This window comes from Numida meleagris, chromosome 2, assembly GCF_002078875.1.
Source record: "Numida meleagris isolate 19003 breed g44 Domestic line chromosome 2, NumMel1.0, whole genome shotgun sequence".
Lineage (NCBI taxonomy): Eukaryota > Metazoa > Chordata > Aves > Galliformes > Numididae > Numida > Numida meleagris.
In genome coordinates, this window is record NC_034410.1 from 3,474,623 (window position 1) to 3,488,510 (window position 13,888).

The window sequence follows — 13,888 nt, forward strand, 5'->3', positions numbered from 1 at the left end:
AAATTAATTCCATCTGAGCTACCTCTTTCCTTATCTTACCTACTTGTGAGGTTCTGTCTTATAGATTGTAACCTTTCTGAAGCAACAAGTAATGCATTTTTCACGTTTGTAAAAGTGCAAATCTGCACCAGTATCCACGGCCCTCTTGGCTCAGTAATTGCCCTTGTTTTCATGTCTCTAGCACCACTAGCTTTATCTTTAGTGACATGACGAATGGAGAGAAGACATCGTTTCTGCTGTGTAGATTTGTGTAGCATTCACAAAGGGAAAAAGCCCTCGTACACCTGAACTCCAAAACCTACTTCCTAAGGGACAAGATCTGGAGCTCCAATGACGTAAGCCTTAAGGCACTGTGACATCATGACAGCAAAGTTGTCTCTGCTTGGTGGAACCAGTATCCAGACCTTGTGGCTGTATCGGTAATACTAAATTAGATGAGCCTGGAATCACTACTGGGAGCAGAGTTCAAATAGCATGGACTGAGTAGTCTGTGGACTATCGGGAAGGTTCTCTAGATCACACTAACTCCAGATTTGTTCCCCATGAGGTGTCTGGGAGTTGGCTGTTGTCTGGGCTGCAACAAAACTACACCAAGGACAATGTAATGGTGTAAATCATTGAGTCTGTGCCTGAACTTTGTTTCTGTGGTTTACTTGTGGTTTCATTTAACCTAAGTTTGTTCCCTTTTAGTAATGCTGGATCAGGTATTTGCTAGCTTTAATGTCTTTGTACTAAGTGCTGGATTTGGTGGTCACCAGCTTGGTTCAAAGCCAATTGGATGAACTCCTTATTCATCCAATACCTTAATCAGTCATAATTTCCTTGCAACTTGAGACACATTTGATGTAATAGCCGTTACTTGAAGGCTGTGCTGGTGCTGCAGTAAATAACAGACTTTTTCCCTAAAAATAATATCTCTTTCATCCCTTTCAGACCCAGATGTTTACATCTTTTGCATCCTCTTGATAGCAGGTTCTCACTTTTCTTGGAAATGTTTATGTAGGCAATAGTCAAAAACATACCTGGAGTGTTAATTTTCTGATGGGCTGGAAAATGGAGCTCAGATCTGTGTCCAAAAAAAAAGAAGGCTTTGTAGCAGAAAACTCTATCGCTTGATGATTATGTACATAATTAAGGAAGTTAGAGTATAACGTATCTCCGTGATGTCCTTGATATTACAATCTACCTTCATTCCCTTTATAAACGATTTTCTCATTTGTTTTGTTTCTTACAGATGCTGGTTTGGAAAAGAACCAGGGAAATATATCGACTACATATATCAAGGGCCAGTGATTCTTGTTCTTCTGGTAAGGATTTATGTGGGTAGGACACTGCCGCCTTCCATTGAGGGATATTTCATAAGCCCCCGTGATGTTCCACTTGTACTTTCATATAAAATAAGATACGAGCAAGGTGAAGCATCTTCAGTTATTCTCTGATATTGCCACAGTAGCTAACACTGCAGATCAAAAATCGCTGTGATCTGGTTCTGGTTGTTTCTTTGACCTTAGGCCATTCTTCTCTCCTTCCTCTGTAATGCTGTTTGCCTTCCTTTGTAGAATCTTTTGAGATGTAGCAAGGAAGCACATTCAAAAACAGAAAGCCTGTTATAACCTCTGCTTCTCCACTTGAGGCTCTTGAGAACTAGATCACTTCCATCCTGCATATTGATTAAAAAAATGTAGTAATTGTGGTAAGGAATTGCATTTCCTTGTGTAGTCATCTGCATCTCCTCTATCCCCATTATTGCAGTGTACTTATCTGTAGGCCTTCGTACCTTTATTTATTTTCCTCCTCAGTGCTGCACACAATTAACAGGCTGTATAACTGTTTAGCCAGCGCTCTGTCCCCTGTGACAACCAACAGCAGGCAGAGAAAGTAGGAAGCTTATTCATAAACCATTTTGAACCTTCAACATAAACGCAGCGGTGCTTTCCCAGAACATACAGTGCGTGGATGAGCGAGGTCAACATTAGTAAAGGACAATACTGAGAAAAAACAATCTTCTTCTTCTACCACTAAGCATAAGAGCCAGCTGGGAAGGAGACAGCTGTCCTGGCAGAGTTTCCAGGCTCAGTGGAGTTTCTTTCACTTAGGACATCAAGATGGGGGGGAGCTGTCCCTTATGCTGCTCCAGCCTCCATGGAGAAGGTGTAAATGCCTCAGAGCTTTTTCAAGGCTAAGAAGCTTTTCCAAAGCTAAGAAGCCTTGAGTTCTCACCTTGTCAGGTCTGTGTTTTTCATGTGATTCCGCGTGAAAACAACAAGTCTGTTGCCTAGGAAGCCAGCTACTAATCTAAATGTTTCCTAACCTGAATGTAGGAGAGTTAATTGCTGAATTAATTGTTAAGATGAGGCAAGTAGATCACATTGCATGTAGCTGAAAAGAGAAGAAAGGTCTGGTTTTATGTAAAAGTTCTTTACATTTTACGGTGAGAAATATATTTGGGGTGACACACAATTGTAAGTGAGCTCACTGATATAGAGACCAACTCACATACAAATCCTATTTAAAAAATGCAAGTTAGCAATCCTGCAGTATTCAAAACGTTTCATTTTTACATCATGGCCTAGAAGTCTGAACTGTGAATTTACCATAGATCCTTTGTGTCTCTCTGGAAATCCACAAGATCTGTAAAATCCTTGCATGTCACTGCTGGTAGATACCATAGGTTGGTCAGAATCATAAGAATAACGTTTTCTTCCCCAAACAGCCCTTTCTACATAATGACCCTGGAGAGGAATGACAAATGGAAGAACAGTTGGAGGCTCTGTATGTAGAGGCCATTTTCTCTGCCTGTAATTTAGAGCACCCCTTAAAATCCTTTAAACCAAACCAATAACCAAACCAAGTCCTGAGCATACCCCATAGCTAGAGAGCTAGTGACCAACCAACCAACCTGACCTGACTTGTTAAACCTTTCCACATTGGCTTGCACTTGATTTCTAATTCAAGCGCTAATGAGCCAGCAACAGTAATTGTACAGTGCAGGGGGGAGCAGCTGATAAAATTTAGACAAGTGACATAAGGTGAAGCCCTTCCTTTCTTTTCCTCATGCTTCCTCCCATCAGAAGGTACTGCAGAGCGAGGGAAAGAGCTCCCTGAAAACCGATTCTGAAGGGTGAATCTGAAAACTCGTGTTACTGTACAGCCCTGATTGCCAACATGTGTTGTGGTTTTTGGTTTTTCTTTAAATAACTGTTAAGTCTTGTGTTTGTGACTGAGGATGCGTGGCTTTACAATGCGTTAAAGCAAGCTGACAGGCTCATTTTATGATTGTTATGCAAGTTAAACCGTACATAATGATTCAAGAATCACTTAGAATCACAGAATCTTTTGAGCTGGAAGGGTCCTTTAAAGGTCATCTAGTCCAACTCCCCTTAATAAACAGGGACACCCACAGCTCCATCAGTGCTCAGAGTGCCATGCAGCCTGACCCTGAAAGTCTCCAGGGATGGGGCATCCACCACCTCTCTGGGCAGCCTGTGCCAGTGCCTACCATCCTTACTGTAACAAACTTCTTCCTTATGTGCAATCTAAATCTCCGCTCTCTTAGTTTGAAACCATTTCCCTTTGTCCTATCACTACAGACCCTGCTGAAGAGTCTGTCCTCTTTCTCACAGCCCCACTTTATATACTGGAAGGCTGCTCTCAGGTCTCCCTGGAGCCTTCTCTTCTCCAGGCTGCACAGCCCCAGCTCTCTCAGACTGTCCTTGTAGGGAGGTGTTCCATCCCTGGGATCATTTTTGTGGCCCTCCTCTGGATGCACTCCAGCAGGTCCATGTCTCTCCTGCACTGAGGACTCCACATCTGGATGCAGTGCTCCAGGTGAGTTCTCACAGCACAGAGCAGAGGGGCAGGATCCCCTCCCTCACCCTGCTGGCCACGCTGCTTTGGCTGCTGTCCATGTAGTGTTACTGGAGTTACTGACCCTTTCAAGGATGCTGTGAGAAGTGCTGAAATGAAAGCACTAAAATTTACTGTCTGCCATGTGCCATGGCAAACATGTTACCTCTTCCTCTGCCTTATCATAGATGGGAGCAAAGTACTGCATCCAGCTGCCTGCTTTTCTCTTCCTATAACCAAAAAATGGCCATTGTGACAATATAGAATCATAGGATCACCAAGGTTGGAAAAGCCCTCCAAGATCACCCTGTCCAACCATCCACCTATCACCAATAGTTCCCACTAAACCATGTCCCTCAGTACAATATGATTAGAGTGCTCTTGTTGGTAGATATTCTCAGTTCCAGAAGGATGAAAAGTACATTTAAAGATCCCGAGCCTCTTTAAAAGATGAGATTTCATATATCAAACGTTATTTCCACTGGTTTTGATCTCTCGTTTCCTTGCTTCTGTGCACTGGACTGCTGCAGTCCAAGAAAGTTTAACACCAAGGAACATGTGGTTCTGATTGTCACTGGGGAAAATGCAGGTTGGCTGAGAATAAAGCCTTTTTGATCATAACTGTCCTCAAGTTCATCATTAAACCGTATTACTCTGTTATGTCTCAGGGTATGAGGACTTTGAACAATGCAGAAGGCATTTGTTTGATTGATTTCTTTAGAAGAAACTTGAACATTGACCTGCATTAAAAACGGGGAAGCAGTTTCAGAGACAAAGGAAGCTGGGTATGAATTCTGATCCTAGGAACCTGTGACAAGGATTGTGAAGGAGAAAATGTACTTAGTCATTCTTTATTGTTTAATTCCTGAGCGCGCATTGGCTTGAACATATCCCAGGAGTGACTGAGCCATTCAGTGCAATGAATACTCTGAGATTCAATTTCTGACAAAACTAGAAAATGATATTCTGTTCATTATTTTCTGTTCAAATTAGTGGTTTTTTTTTTTAATTGATATCTTTTAGTGTTATTACTATGATATCTTTCCTCAGAATGGCATAACCAAGTTTTAATCATACAGCCTTGTCTGAAAGTAAAGAAGGGGCAAAGGGCTGGAAACGTGTGCCAGGGAATTGAATTTCAGCCTGAATTTATTGAGAAAAATGCATTACTTACATGTAATTTTAGATGTAATCCCTGTCAAAGAGCTGGCGAACCATGAAAACACAGCAAGACTGGGGAAAGAGCCTCAGCAAAGAGGCTCCAAAGATGGCTAACTGAGCTGCGTTTTTTCTCATTAACTGCTGTTGTGAACTGACCCCAGATGCGAACCACACTGCGATGTTTCTCAGAGCTAAGACTATTAAATTTTCAGTTTTTCAAACAGGCAGATCAAATATTTAGGATTTTTTCAAACATCACATTCAACTTTAACAGCTATTTGCTTTTGAACAAGTTATACTGCTGTTCTAGGTCTCAGATTCTCCAGCTATAAAGCAAATTTAACACCACTTACCTTCCTTCATAAAGTGCTTTGAGATCCCTGGGTGCTGTGGAAGAGTGAAATGTCCTTAAGAGAATGGGCTCACCCTTAGAATGGTCTTGACCAGGAAACAACTGACATGTGGTCTTTGTGGTATGCTAATTAGCAATGATGTAGAATTTGGTGCTGAGAAAGCTGGGGCTGTTCAACCTGGAGAAGAGAAGGTTCTGGAGAGGCCTTATAGCAGCCTTCCAGTACTTAAAGGAGCCTGCAGGAAAGTGAGCTTTGTCAGGGAGTGTAGTGATAGGACAGGGGGGAGTGGTTTAAAACCAACAGAAGGTAGATTTTGGGCATTAAGAAGAAGTTCTTTCCTGTGAAGTTGGTGAGGCACTGGCACTGGTACCCAGAGAGCTGTGGATGCCCATCCCTGGAGATGCCCAAGGCCAGGCTGGATGAGGCTGTGGGTAGCTTGGTCTGATGGGGGGCAACCAGCCCAAGACAGGGGTTTGGTCTGGATGGGCATTATGGCCTCCTCCAACCCAAGCCATTCTGTGATTCTGTGGGGTTGTGATCAAAGCTTGCCACAGTACTCAACCACACCAATGGATTTTTGTAGCAGCATCTTCTTCTCTGTTTTATTTTCTTTCTTTCTAATTCCAAACAATTTTTGTTTCTTTTCTTGAGTGCTACAGGGAACTGAGATGAGATTTTCAGGGAGTTAGCTCATTTCTTTCTTTAATTAAAATACCCAGAGCTCATAATTCTTCATGTAAAGTTAAGATTGCTTTGCTTCCCCATTGCATTTAACTTTTGGTCGTATGATTTCATGTGTCACGGTTCACTTAGTATTGTGAGTCCCTCTACAACTCTTTGCAGTCAGCTTTTATTTTTGCTCTCCTGAGTAGCTTACTATCCTGTCAGCCTGCTCTTCATTCCCTTTTGTAGGTCTACACTGAATAGCACAAATCCACTGCTAGCCTCTCTCCATTGAGAAAACAGATTATACATTCCTGCATTTTCTTTCTTGTATTTTTTTATGTGATGCTATTCCATCCAAGCTCAGCCAAATTTCTACAAGAGCCTTTGGAGAAATTTTGAATTCTTTTCAGAACCTGACTGCCAGTAGGATCTCCCTTGTCCCCATGCTCACTCTTTCAGAGGACTTCACAAACCAGGTCATTCCTCCGCTTTACATCTTATTTCTACAGGAGGAAATACACAAGAGGAAGAAGGATCTTATTTCTCTTCCTTACAGTTTTTACAGCCCGAGCTGTAAGTGCTCCAGCTCAGGCTGGAAGTTGTTGCAGCAGAGCCTTTCCGCAGCTCCATCTCAATTTCATGTTATGCAACCAGGTATCAGCCAATCACTGGCTGATGTTCTAGAAAACTATGCCACAGGGACGATTTCAATAAATATCTGTGTTTCTTTAGCTTTCCAAAACCACAGCTTGGAAAGATACAATTTTTTTTTTTTTATTGTTGGTTGGTTGAAATGATTGTAAATCACCATGAATTTATCTAAGCTAGAATAACCAAGTTCATGACATACACGGCCTGTCTTCCAACAGAAGTAAAGGAATAGAATCACAGAATCATAGAACTGCTCAGGTTGGAAAAGACCTTCAAGATTATCAAGTCCAACTGCAACCTAACCATACTACCCTAACCCTAACAACCCACCACTAGATCAAGTCCCTGACCACCACACCCAAACAGTTCTTAAACACATTCAGTAACAATTTAAAGAATTTACTCGAGAGGGTATTTCCCACTGGTGCAAAGGATGTTTCAGTACAACAGTTTATAACAGCTGTTTGATTTGACTCAGTAATTTTTCCCATCCTGTGTCCTAGTTTATCAATGTAATTGTAGAAGCACTGTGCCTGTGTATGCCTCTCTATGCATTTCATGTATTCTTTCTCTGAGAAGCATCTCCTAGTTCTTTGCAAACATCTTTATTACGAATATAATTGCTTCTCTGAATATTTTATTAGTTTCCATTGACTTTTCTCTATTGTACTTGCAATTCAACATCATGTTCTGAGACTGAGATTTTTTCTTCTATTTTTATTATTACTGATCTGTCTTTTTCATTTTCCCTTCTTCTTCCTGACAAGCATATGGTTTTTCTCAGCCCCTGGATTGCTGATTAGTTTTCCTATTGATTTTTTTTTTTTAATTTCCTTCTCTCTACAGATTTCTAGTTCTTCCACTGCTAAGATGATTGTAGTTCATGCCTTGCAAACTTGTGACGTATCTGAGTTTCTCTTACAAGACATTTATCATCATGTTCTCTGGTTTGCAAGCATACTCTCATAGCTTACCCCTAGGATGGAGATAATATTCTAATTTGATTAGAAGCCATCAAGAATTTATCACCAATTCTGTCTTTACTGCTATTTCTCTCTTCCTAATGCTTAAGCTCTGCATCTCTGGAGTCGGTAGCATCCTCAGGAACAAAAAAGCAAGGCATTCAATACCACATCCACTCTCACAGTGTCTCTATAATTTCTAATTCTGTTTGTGAGATACATTCCACAGCTGATAAACTCATATGACCAGAAGCAGCTATCCAGAAAAATCTATCTGAAGTTCATTCTGTTAGGTCTCTCCCTGTATTCAGCATCCTTTCAAGGTGGGTAGTCACATTTCATCATCCGTGTTGGATGGTTACCCTTTTAAGAAAGACTCTCTCTTGAGTCTGTTCAGATAACACCTTGAACCTGTGCAGCTGGAGCAACTGCCAGGTGAAAGATTCACAGCAATATGCCAGTGTTTTAGGCTGTCCTGTCATTTTAGTCATCTCTGATGTGATGGGGGAGATTTGGTTGTTGAATGATAGCCATCATTCCATCCAGGTCAGGATGGAATTACCATTTAATATACAGAAACACTGCATCTATTTATGCATCTGTATGCATTTCATTTTTGCTTTCTCTAAAAAGCTGATTAATTTAGTTTTCCTATTGAATTTTTGTTTGTGTGCCATTGTTTTACTACTATATTTACTTCCTAGTGTTACAACATTCAGTGCATTCCTGGCTTGCCAGATGAAACAGCTGGAGAGAAGCTTTGTTGAATTATGTGACTAGAGGCCCTGTGGTGGGTGACTTGACTTGGAAGAGTCCTACAGTATGTTCCTTTAACAAAGCTCTTTGAATATGAGATATTTCAGGAGAGACAGATGTTCTGGAAGAGTAGTGTGAGGATCACAGATGGGGGTTATAAGATTGGTAAAAAGACTCTGGACATGCTCATGTACAATGCGGGGCTCTAGCAGGAGCTGGTGTCATCCCAACTGCAACTGGAGTTGGATTTGATGTTTAAGTCAAAGCATGGACAAAGACGGGGGTCTGTGTGCTCAAGTGTTACACAGACATTAGGCAGGAAATTAGCCAGTCATCTACCACCCTCTCCTTTCCCCACCACGACTCCATCCTATCCCATACAATCTTCAGGATGCACACAGTCCTGCTGTGCTTGCCCAAAGCGTTGGTCTTTCACTGCTGTCCTAGGGACACTCATCTGTTGTCTCCCTGTTCCTGACCATCCACTGTATTATGTCTTGCACCTCTTAATCACATCTCATTATCCCTGATCAGAATGCATTTTCTATCGCTGTACTTCGTGCCAGGAGGAGACATTATGGTGCCTGTGACCTTCTGTAGGGGAACTCCAGTAATAAGAGGCCCGTCTGAGAATCATGTCAGGACAGTATGATAGAACAAGTAAAAAGAGGTATTAACTGGCAGACTATTATTTGAGGTCAGGATGACAGCTTCAGCTAAGATGACTGCTTTGATGCCAATTTGGTTTACTTAATCCTGGGGGGAATTTCACCACATTGCATAAAAATGCAAACGCTAAGTAGATTAATATTTACATTTCCTGGGAGTGAGGAGGAGGAGCAAGCATTCTGGGAAGCATAGAAATACAAGCTTTCTGCGAAGCATAAAATAAGAAGCCCGGCAGAAATGACGAAAATAAATGCTAGTTGCCCATTAAACTCTCAAAAGAGAAGAAGAGCATAACGACTTTGCATTTAAGTTCTTGATTTTAATGAAAACTGCAAAGAAGCTTTTGTACTCTTCCGTTCTTCTTGGAATATTTTGGCAATTTCACCTCTCTAAGGAAGATGAATTTCCACTCAAATGGAATTTGTTTTTTTGTAAGTTTTTAATGACCAAAATCTTTCACTGAGAAGTTTATTTTGGTTCAAAAAGGTCTTCCAGATGTAAATATTCAGATTCAAATTGATCTCTGCCAAAACAGGTGGTCCAAGTGCTTTCTGGATCACTGACTTATAAAACTATTCTGGAGCTATGAATTTTCATCCCAGTTTGGAAAAGGAAACAAGAAACCTCCAAAGCCCTGGCAAGTAATGAAAGCTACTTCTTTCCCAGCTGTAACTGGAGAGGGTCTTATTCCAGCAATAAGGATATTCTTAGCACATCACAAATAATAGTGAGACAATAAGAAAGAAGTTCTTTTATGCTCTCTTCAAGACCTTGCCTTTGGACTAATTTTATCTGCCAGTGCATATCAAGGGAAAAATCTTTAATTCTCTTTTTTGTTATGAAGCAGAAAATGTGCTATATAAACAGAACTGAATAAAAATATCAAATCAGATTAAAGATAAATAAAAAGGATGTGCTGGCTATCATCATTGCTTCCCTTAAATATCCATTCATCAGCCTTCATTAACGGAATTGGGAATTGATGCGTGGGTTTTGTTAGAGCTGCCTGGTTCTGAGAGAAATTAATGCGTTGACACAGAACTCCAATAATAACAAAAAAAGTCCTTAACAAATAGCTGTGTACTTTGCTAGATACAGTACAGAAGTTTTTCTCTAGGAAAATTCACTGTGCAGTGGTAAGCTCTTTTTTCCTTTGAGATGCTACTGTGTATGTACATAAATGTATACGGAATAAACACTAGAGCCTTGATGTTCCATGCTTCTAAACAAGACTCATTCTGGTAGCCACTAGAAATGTATGATTCTGCTCCAGCTGAGACAATAGCTCCATTTTCCTTTCAAAGACTTCTGCTACAAGCTATGGGCAGCAGCCTGTTCTCTGTTTTCTTCCCAGATTGTCTTCTCTCCAGAATGAACTCAAACTATGAATTAACTTCATCCCTGTGAGCTGTGATATCAGATCCACTGCAGACAAATGGATCATAAAATCCATCTGATTATGTGTTGAAAATTTATCTTCCGATTAGAATTCTGAGTGCTACTAATAGGTGCAAATGAGCCACATCTCTTTCTGTAATGGTCTTTTAAAAGAAATCATTAAAATTGATCACAATCAAGTGTGCTTCTGGTAGGCTAAACCAAAAAAAAAAAATGTATTTCAGTGTTACCCGCTTGCATCTTTTGTCCTGCAGTTTTCTGCTTGCTGAACTCTGCTGTTGAGATGTTGACCTGTTCCAGCTCTTAAAGACCTCCCAGTGAAATGCAAATGGAGGCAAAAAGGAAGCCTTGGTGCTGGCATCACTGAACGTTTTGTACTTTTCCATATAGCATAGTGTCACAGACCCTCAGGAGATACAGCCACATTCATTCCATTGTGACACTCAGGTGGGATGCCCCTAAACCATGTGAAATATCACTTTGGGTGGATGTCTTTGTGTGGGTGACTCTTTCAAGCCCAAGCACTATTTTTTCCCAAAACCTGTTTGGGCCTCAATGTTCCTCTCTCCCATTAAATGTTAAAAAGGCCCTAGCAGACTTTCCTCTGACACCTGGGCAACTTTTTTTGCAGTGAGCACTGATGTATCTGCATTCCTGTTGCTGTTGCAGACAGATTAGGTCTCTTAGCTGCCTTCTGTCACATGTACTAGTGCCACCTGTAGCCCTCACCTATGCACGAGTACCTTGGACAGTGCCATCATCTATGCCTGGGTAGCTGAGCTCTCTCCCTGACACAGGAGTCAGTATTAATGCTGCCAACCAGATGAGCAATCCAGCTGTCACCAGGGATCAGGGCAAACACACATGAAAATCTGGGTGAGAAGTATTAATATGTCTTTTCTGTATGTCAGCATTGGTTTCTTTCAACAGACCCGGAATGGGGAAGCTTAGGGAAAAGAGTGAGGGAATAAAAAATTGATTTATATAGAATAAGAGTATCCCTGGTGAAATAACTAACTCTCAAAGCTTTCAGCTCATAATTCTCTTTCTGGACTGACGAATCACACAACACAATTTAATTTCAAAGAAGATCAAAAATCCTAATTTTTCCAAAGCAGCCTATGGCGATTTGAATTTCTGTTCCCAGCTGTCACATCAAACTAGAATTCTTGAAATCTGAAATGCTTTCTCCAGTCCAGTTCATCATGTTAATCCCATGTGATTAGTCCTCTTTATTTTTGAAACTTACCCTTGCCTAAGAGCCTATAATTCCACCTGGCACCTTCCATTATGGCTGCAAAAGCAGCACATTTTTGATCCATGCCTATTCTGCCTCCTTGATAGAAGTGACCCAAACCTGACTCTGACCTGATGAAGAACCATGAGATTTGGTAGAGGTTCCAGAGGCAAAGGTGTTCTTTTTGTGGGTGAAGGAGACCCCCACCTACTGCCCCTCCATAGGTAAAGTCCAAACATTTCTGTTACTGAAGGATGATGCAGTCATGAATGCGAAGAGTTTAAGATTCACATCAAACCGATGAGTTGAGGCAGTTGTCTCTGATGACTGAAGTGAGAAACAGTTGACTTCAAGTTCCAAAATACGACAAAGTAAGAACACATATACAAACTGCGCTGTTTTATTTATTTCTTAGACTCCCTAGGGCCCTGCTCTGCTAAGAAAAACATTTTTTTTTAATGTCACAGAACTCTTCAAGCAGCATTTTGGTCTAAGAGCAGCATTTTGCTGTCTCACGAAACAAGCATTTAATGGACAAGATTCCCAACACGGCCAGTCTCCCATTGAGTGCTTATTGCACCATTTGTTATAAATAATACTACAGTAACCACAGGGAATACTTTGATGGATGCCAAGATATTGTAATCACCGAAATATATCACATTTCATTGGGGAAAATAAAGAGCGTATTTTGAGAACACCTTTATATTAGCAGCACTGCTGCAGTGCTCATAAATAGCTGGAAGTCAGTCAGAATTGTTCCGTTCACAGGCTACAAAATGCCAGGAGCCCTCGGACTCTGGAAATGAGAGATAAATATGTTGATGAATATCTTCTCTCACAAGCTCAGGTTGTGACCTCAGCAATCCAGAGATAACTGATCTGCAGTTCTGACAGAGTACATCGTCAAAAATTTGAGACAAATCAGTATGTTGCAGGCCTCCCTACTTTGTGCTGAAAGCAACTCAAAACTTGCTTCTCGGTGCCAAATTCCTCTGCAGATCACAGTCTACAATTCAGAATCTTCTTTTCAGATTTTTTTTTCTCTTTCCTGTTTTTAAACTAGAAGGAAACTTATATAAGAAACTCGCTAGCATGTGCTAAAACAGCAATTAGAGCAAATCTCAATTCTCAGCATTGATATTGTAATGGAAGTAATCATTATCCAGCTCAGCAGATTAAAAAGGGAAATGAGAAATCCATCGTGTCACCTTTAAAGACAGTGCAAAAAAACCCGTGTCTTTACAAGTGGGATTCATCTGCTCTGTTTTAAATGTCTCTTGTAGAGTGCAGTGAGTAGACTCCATTGAATCTAAAGGGAGTCCGGTGTGACTAGCTTATATGTGGATTTCTGCACTGCAGTCTTGTACTTTGGGTCTGGGGAGCCCTACCTAGCCATTACAGCCTGCCATGCCAGCACACCACGGAGCTGCCAAATACTCCATCCAGGGAACTTGGGTGAGCTGAGCCAGAGTCAGGTGCAACGAGCCAAACAAAGCCCACCCTCAGCTCCTGTGGCACCCAGGGAAGGAGTAAAGGAGTGTGAAAATTAAGTTACTTGTTGGGACCATCCATTTTGTTCTACATTTTCATTCCTGTTTTGAAGGGATTAATAGCTGTTGGGTATTTGCTGTACTATCTGGTATTTCTGGTAAGTGCTGCAATCAGTGATAAAGCCAGGAGGCTGGGTTTGATCAGATTGGAACTGCGAAATGTGCTTTTTTAGGGCGTATCTTATCCTTTAAGCCTCTGTTTGACTCACTGGTTTTACTTTTTCCTCTCTCTTCCTTCTTTTCCAGATCAATTTTGTATTTCTATTTAACATAGTTAGAATTTTAATGACAAAGCTGAGAGCTTCGACCACTTCAGAAACAATACAGTACAGGTAAGTCAGCCGGTGCTTCTTGCTCTTTGTGGTGGTAGCAAAGAACTGCCTTGCCTTGTCCTCATCCCACCTTTGTCTTTCCAGATGCCACTGTGATCTTAAAGGGTGTCCTTCTTGTCCTGTAAACATATGTATTATATAAATATATCATAATAGTGAGGGCTAGACCATTCGTTCAGCTCCTCTGGTGGAACAGTAGAAAAGTGTTCAGACCCTCCTAGATCTCTTCTCTGTCCCAGTCTCCAGCTTTGTAGATGGAGAACAATGCCACATCAAGACTTCCCAATAAATCACGTGTGTGAGC

General features: G+C 41.1%; 1 protein-coding gene across 3 annotated transcripts in view; it reads left to right on the plus strand.

The window, feature by feature from the left end:
* Nucleotides 1-13,888, plus strand: part of CRHR2 (corticotropin releasing hormone receptor 2) — a 138,069-nt gene that overhangs the window by 105,966 nt on the left and 18,215 nt on the right. For all 3 annotated transcript variants that reach the window (XM_021388439.1, XM_021388441.1, XM_021388440.1), the window contains 2 exons: nucleotides 1,235-1,307; nucleotides 13,499-13,584. In XM_021388439.1, the coding sequence (XP_021244114.1) occupies nucleotides 1,235-1,307; nucleotides 13,499-13,584 (159 nt within the window). The remainder of the gene's footprint in view (nucleotides 1-1,234; nucleotides 1,308-13,498; nucleotides 13,585-13,888) is intronic.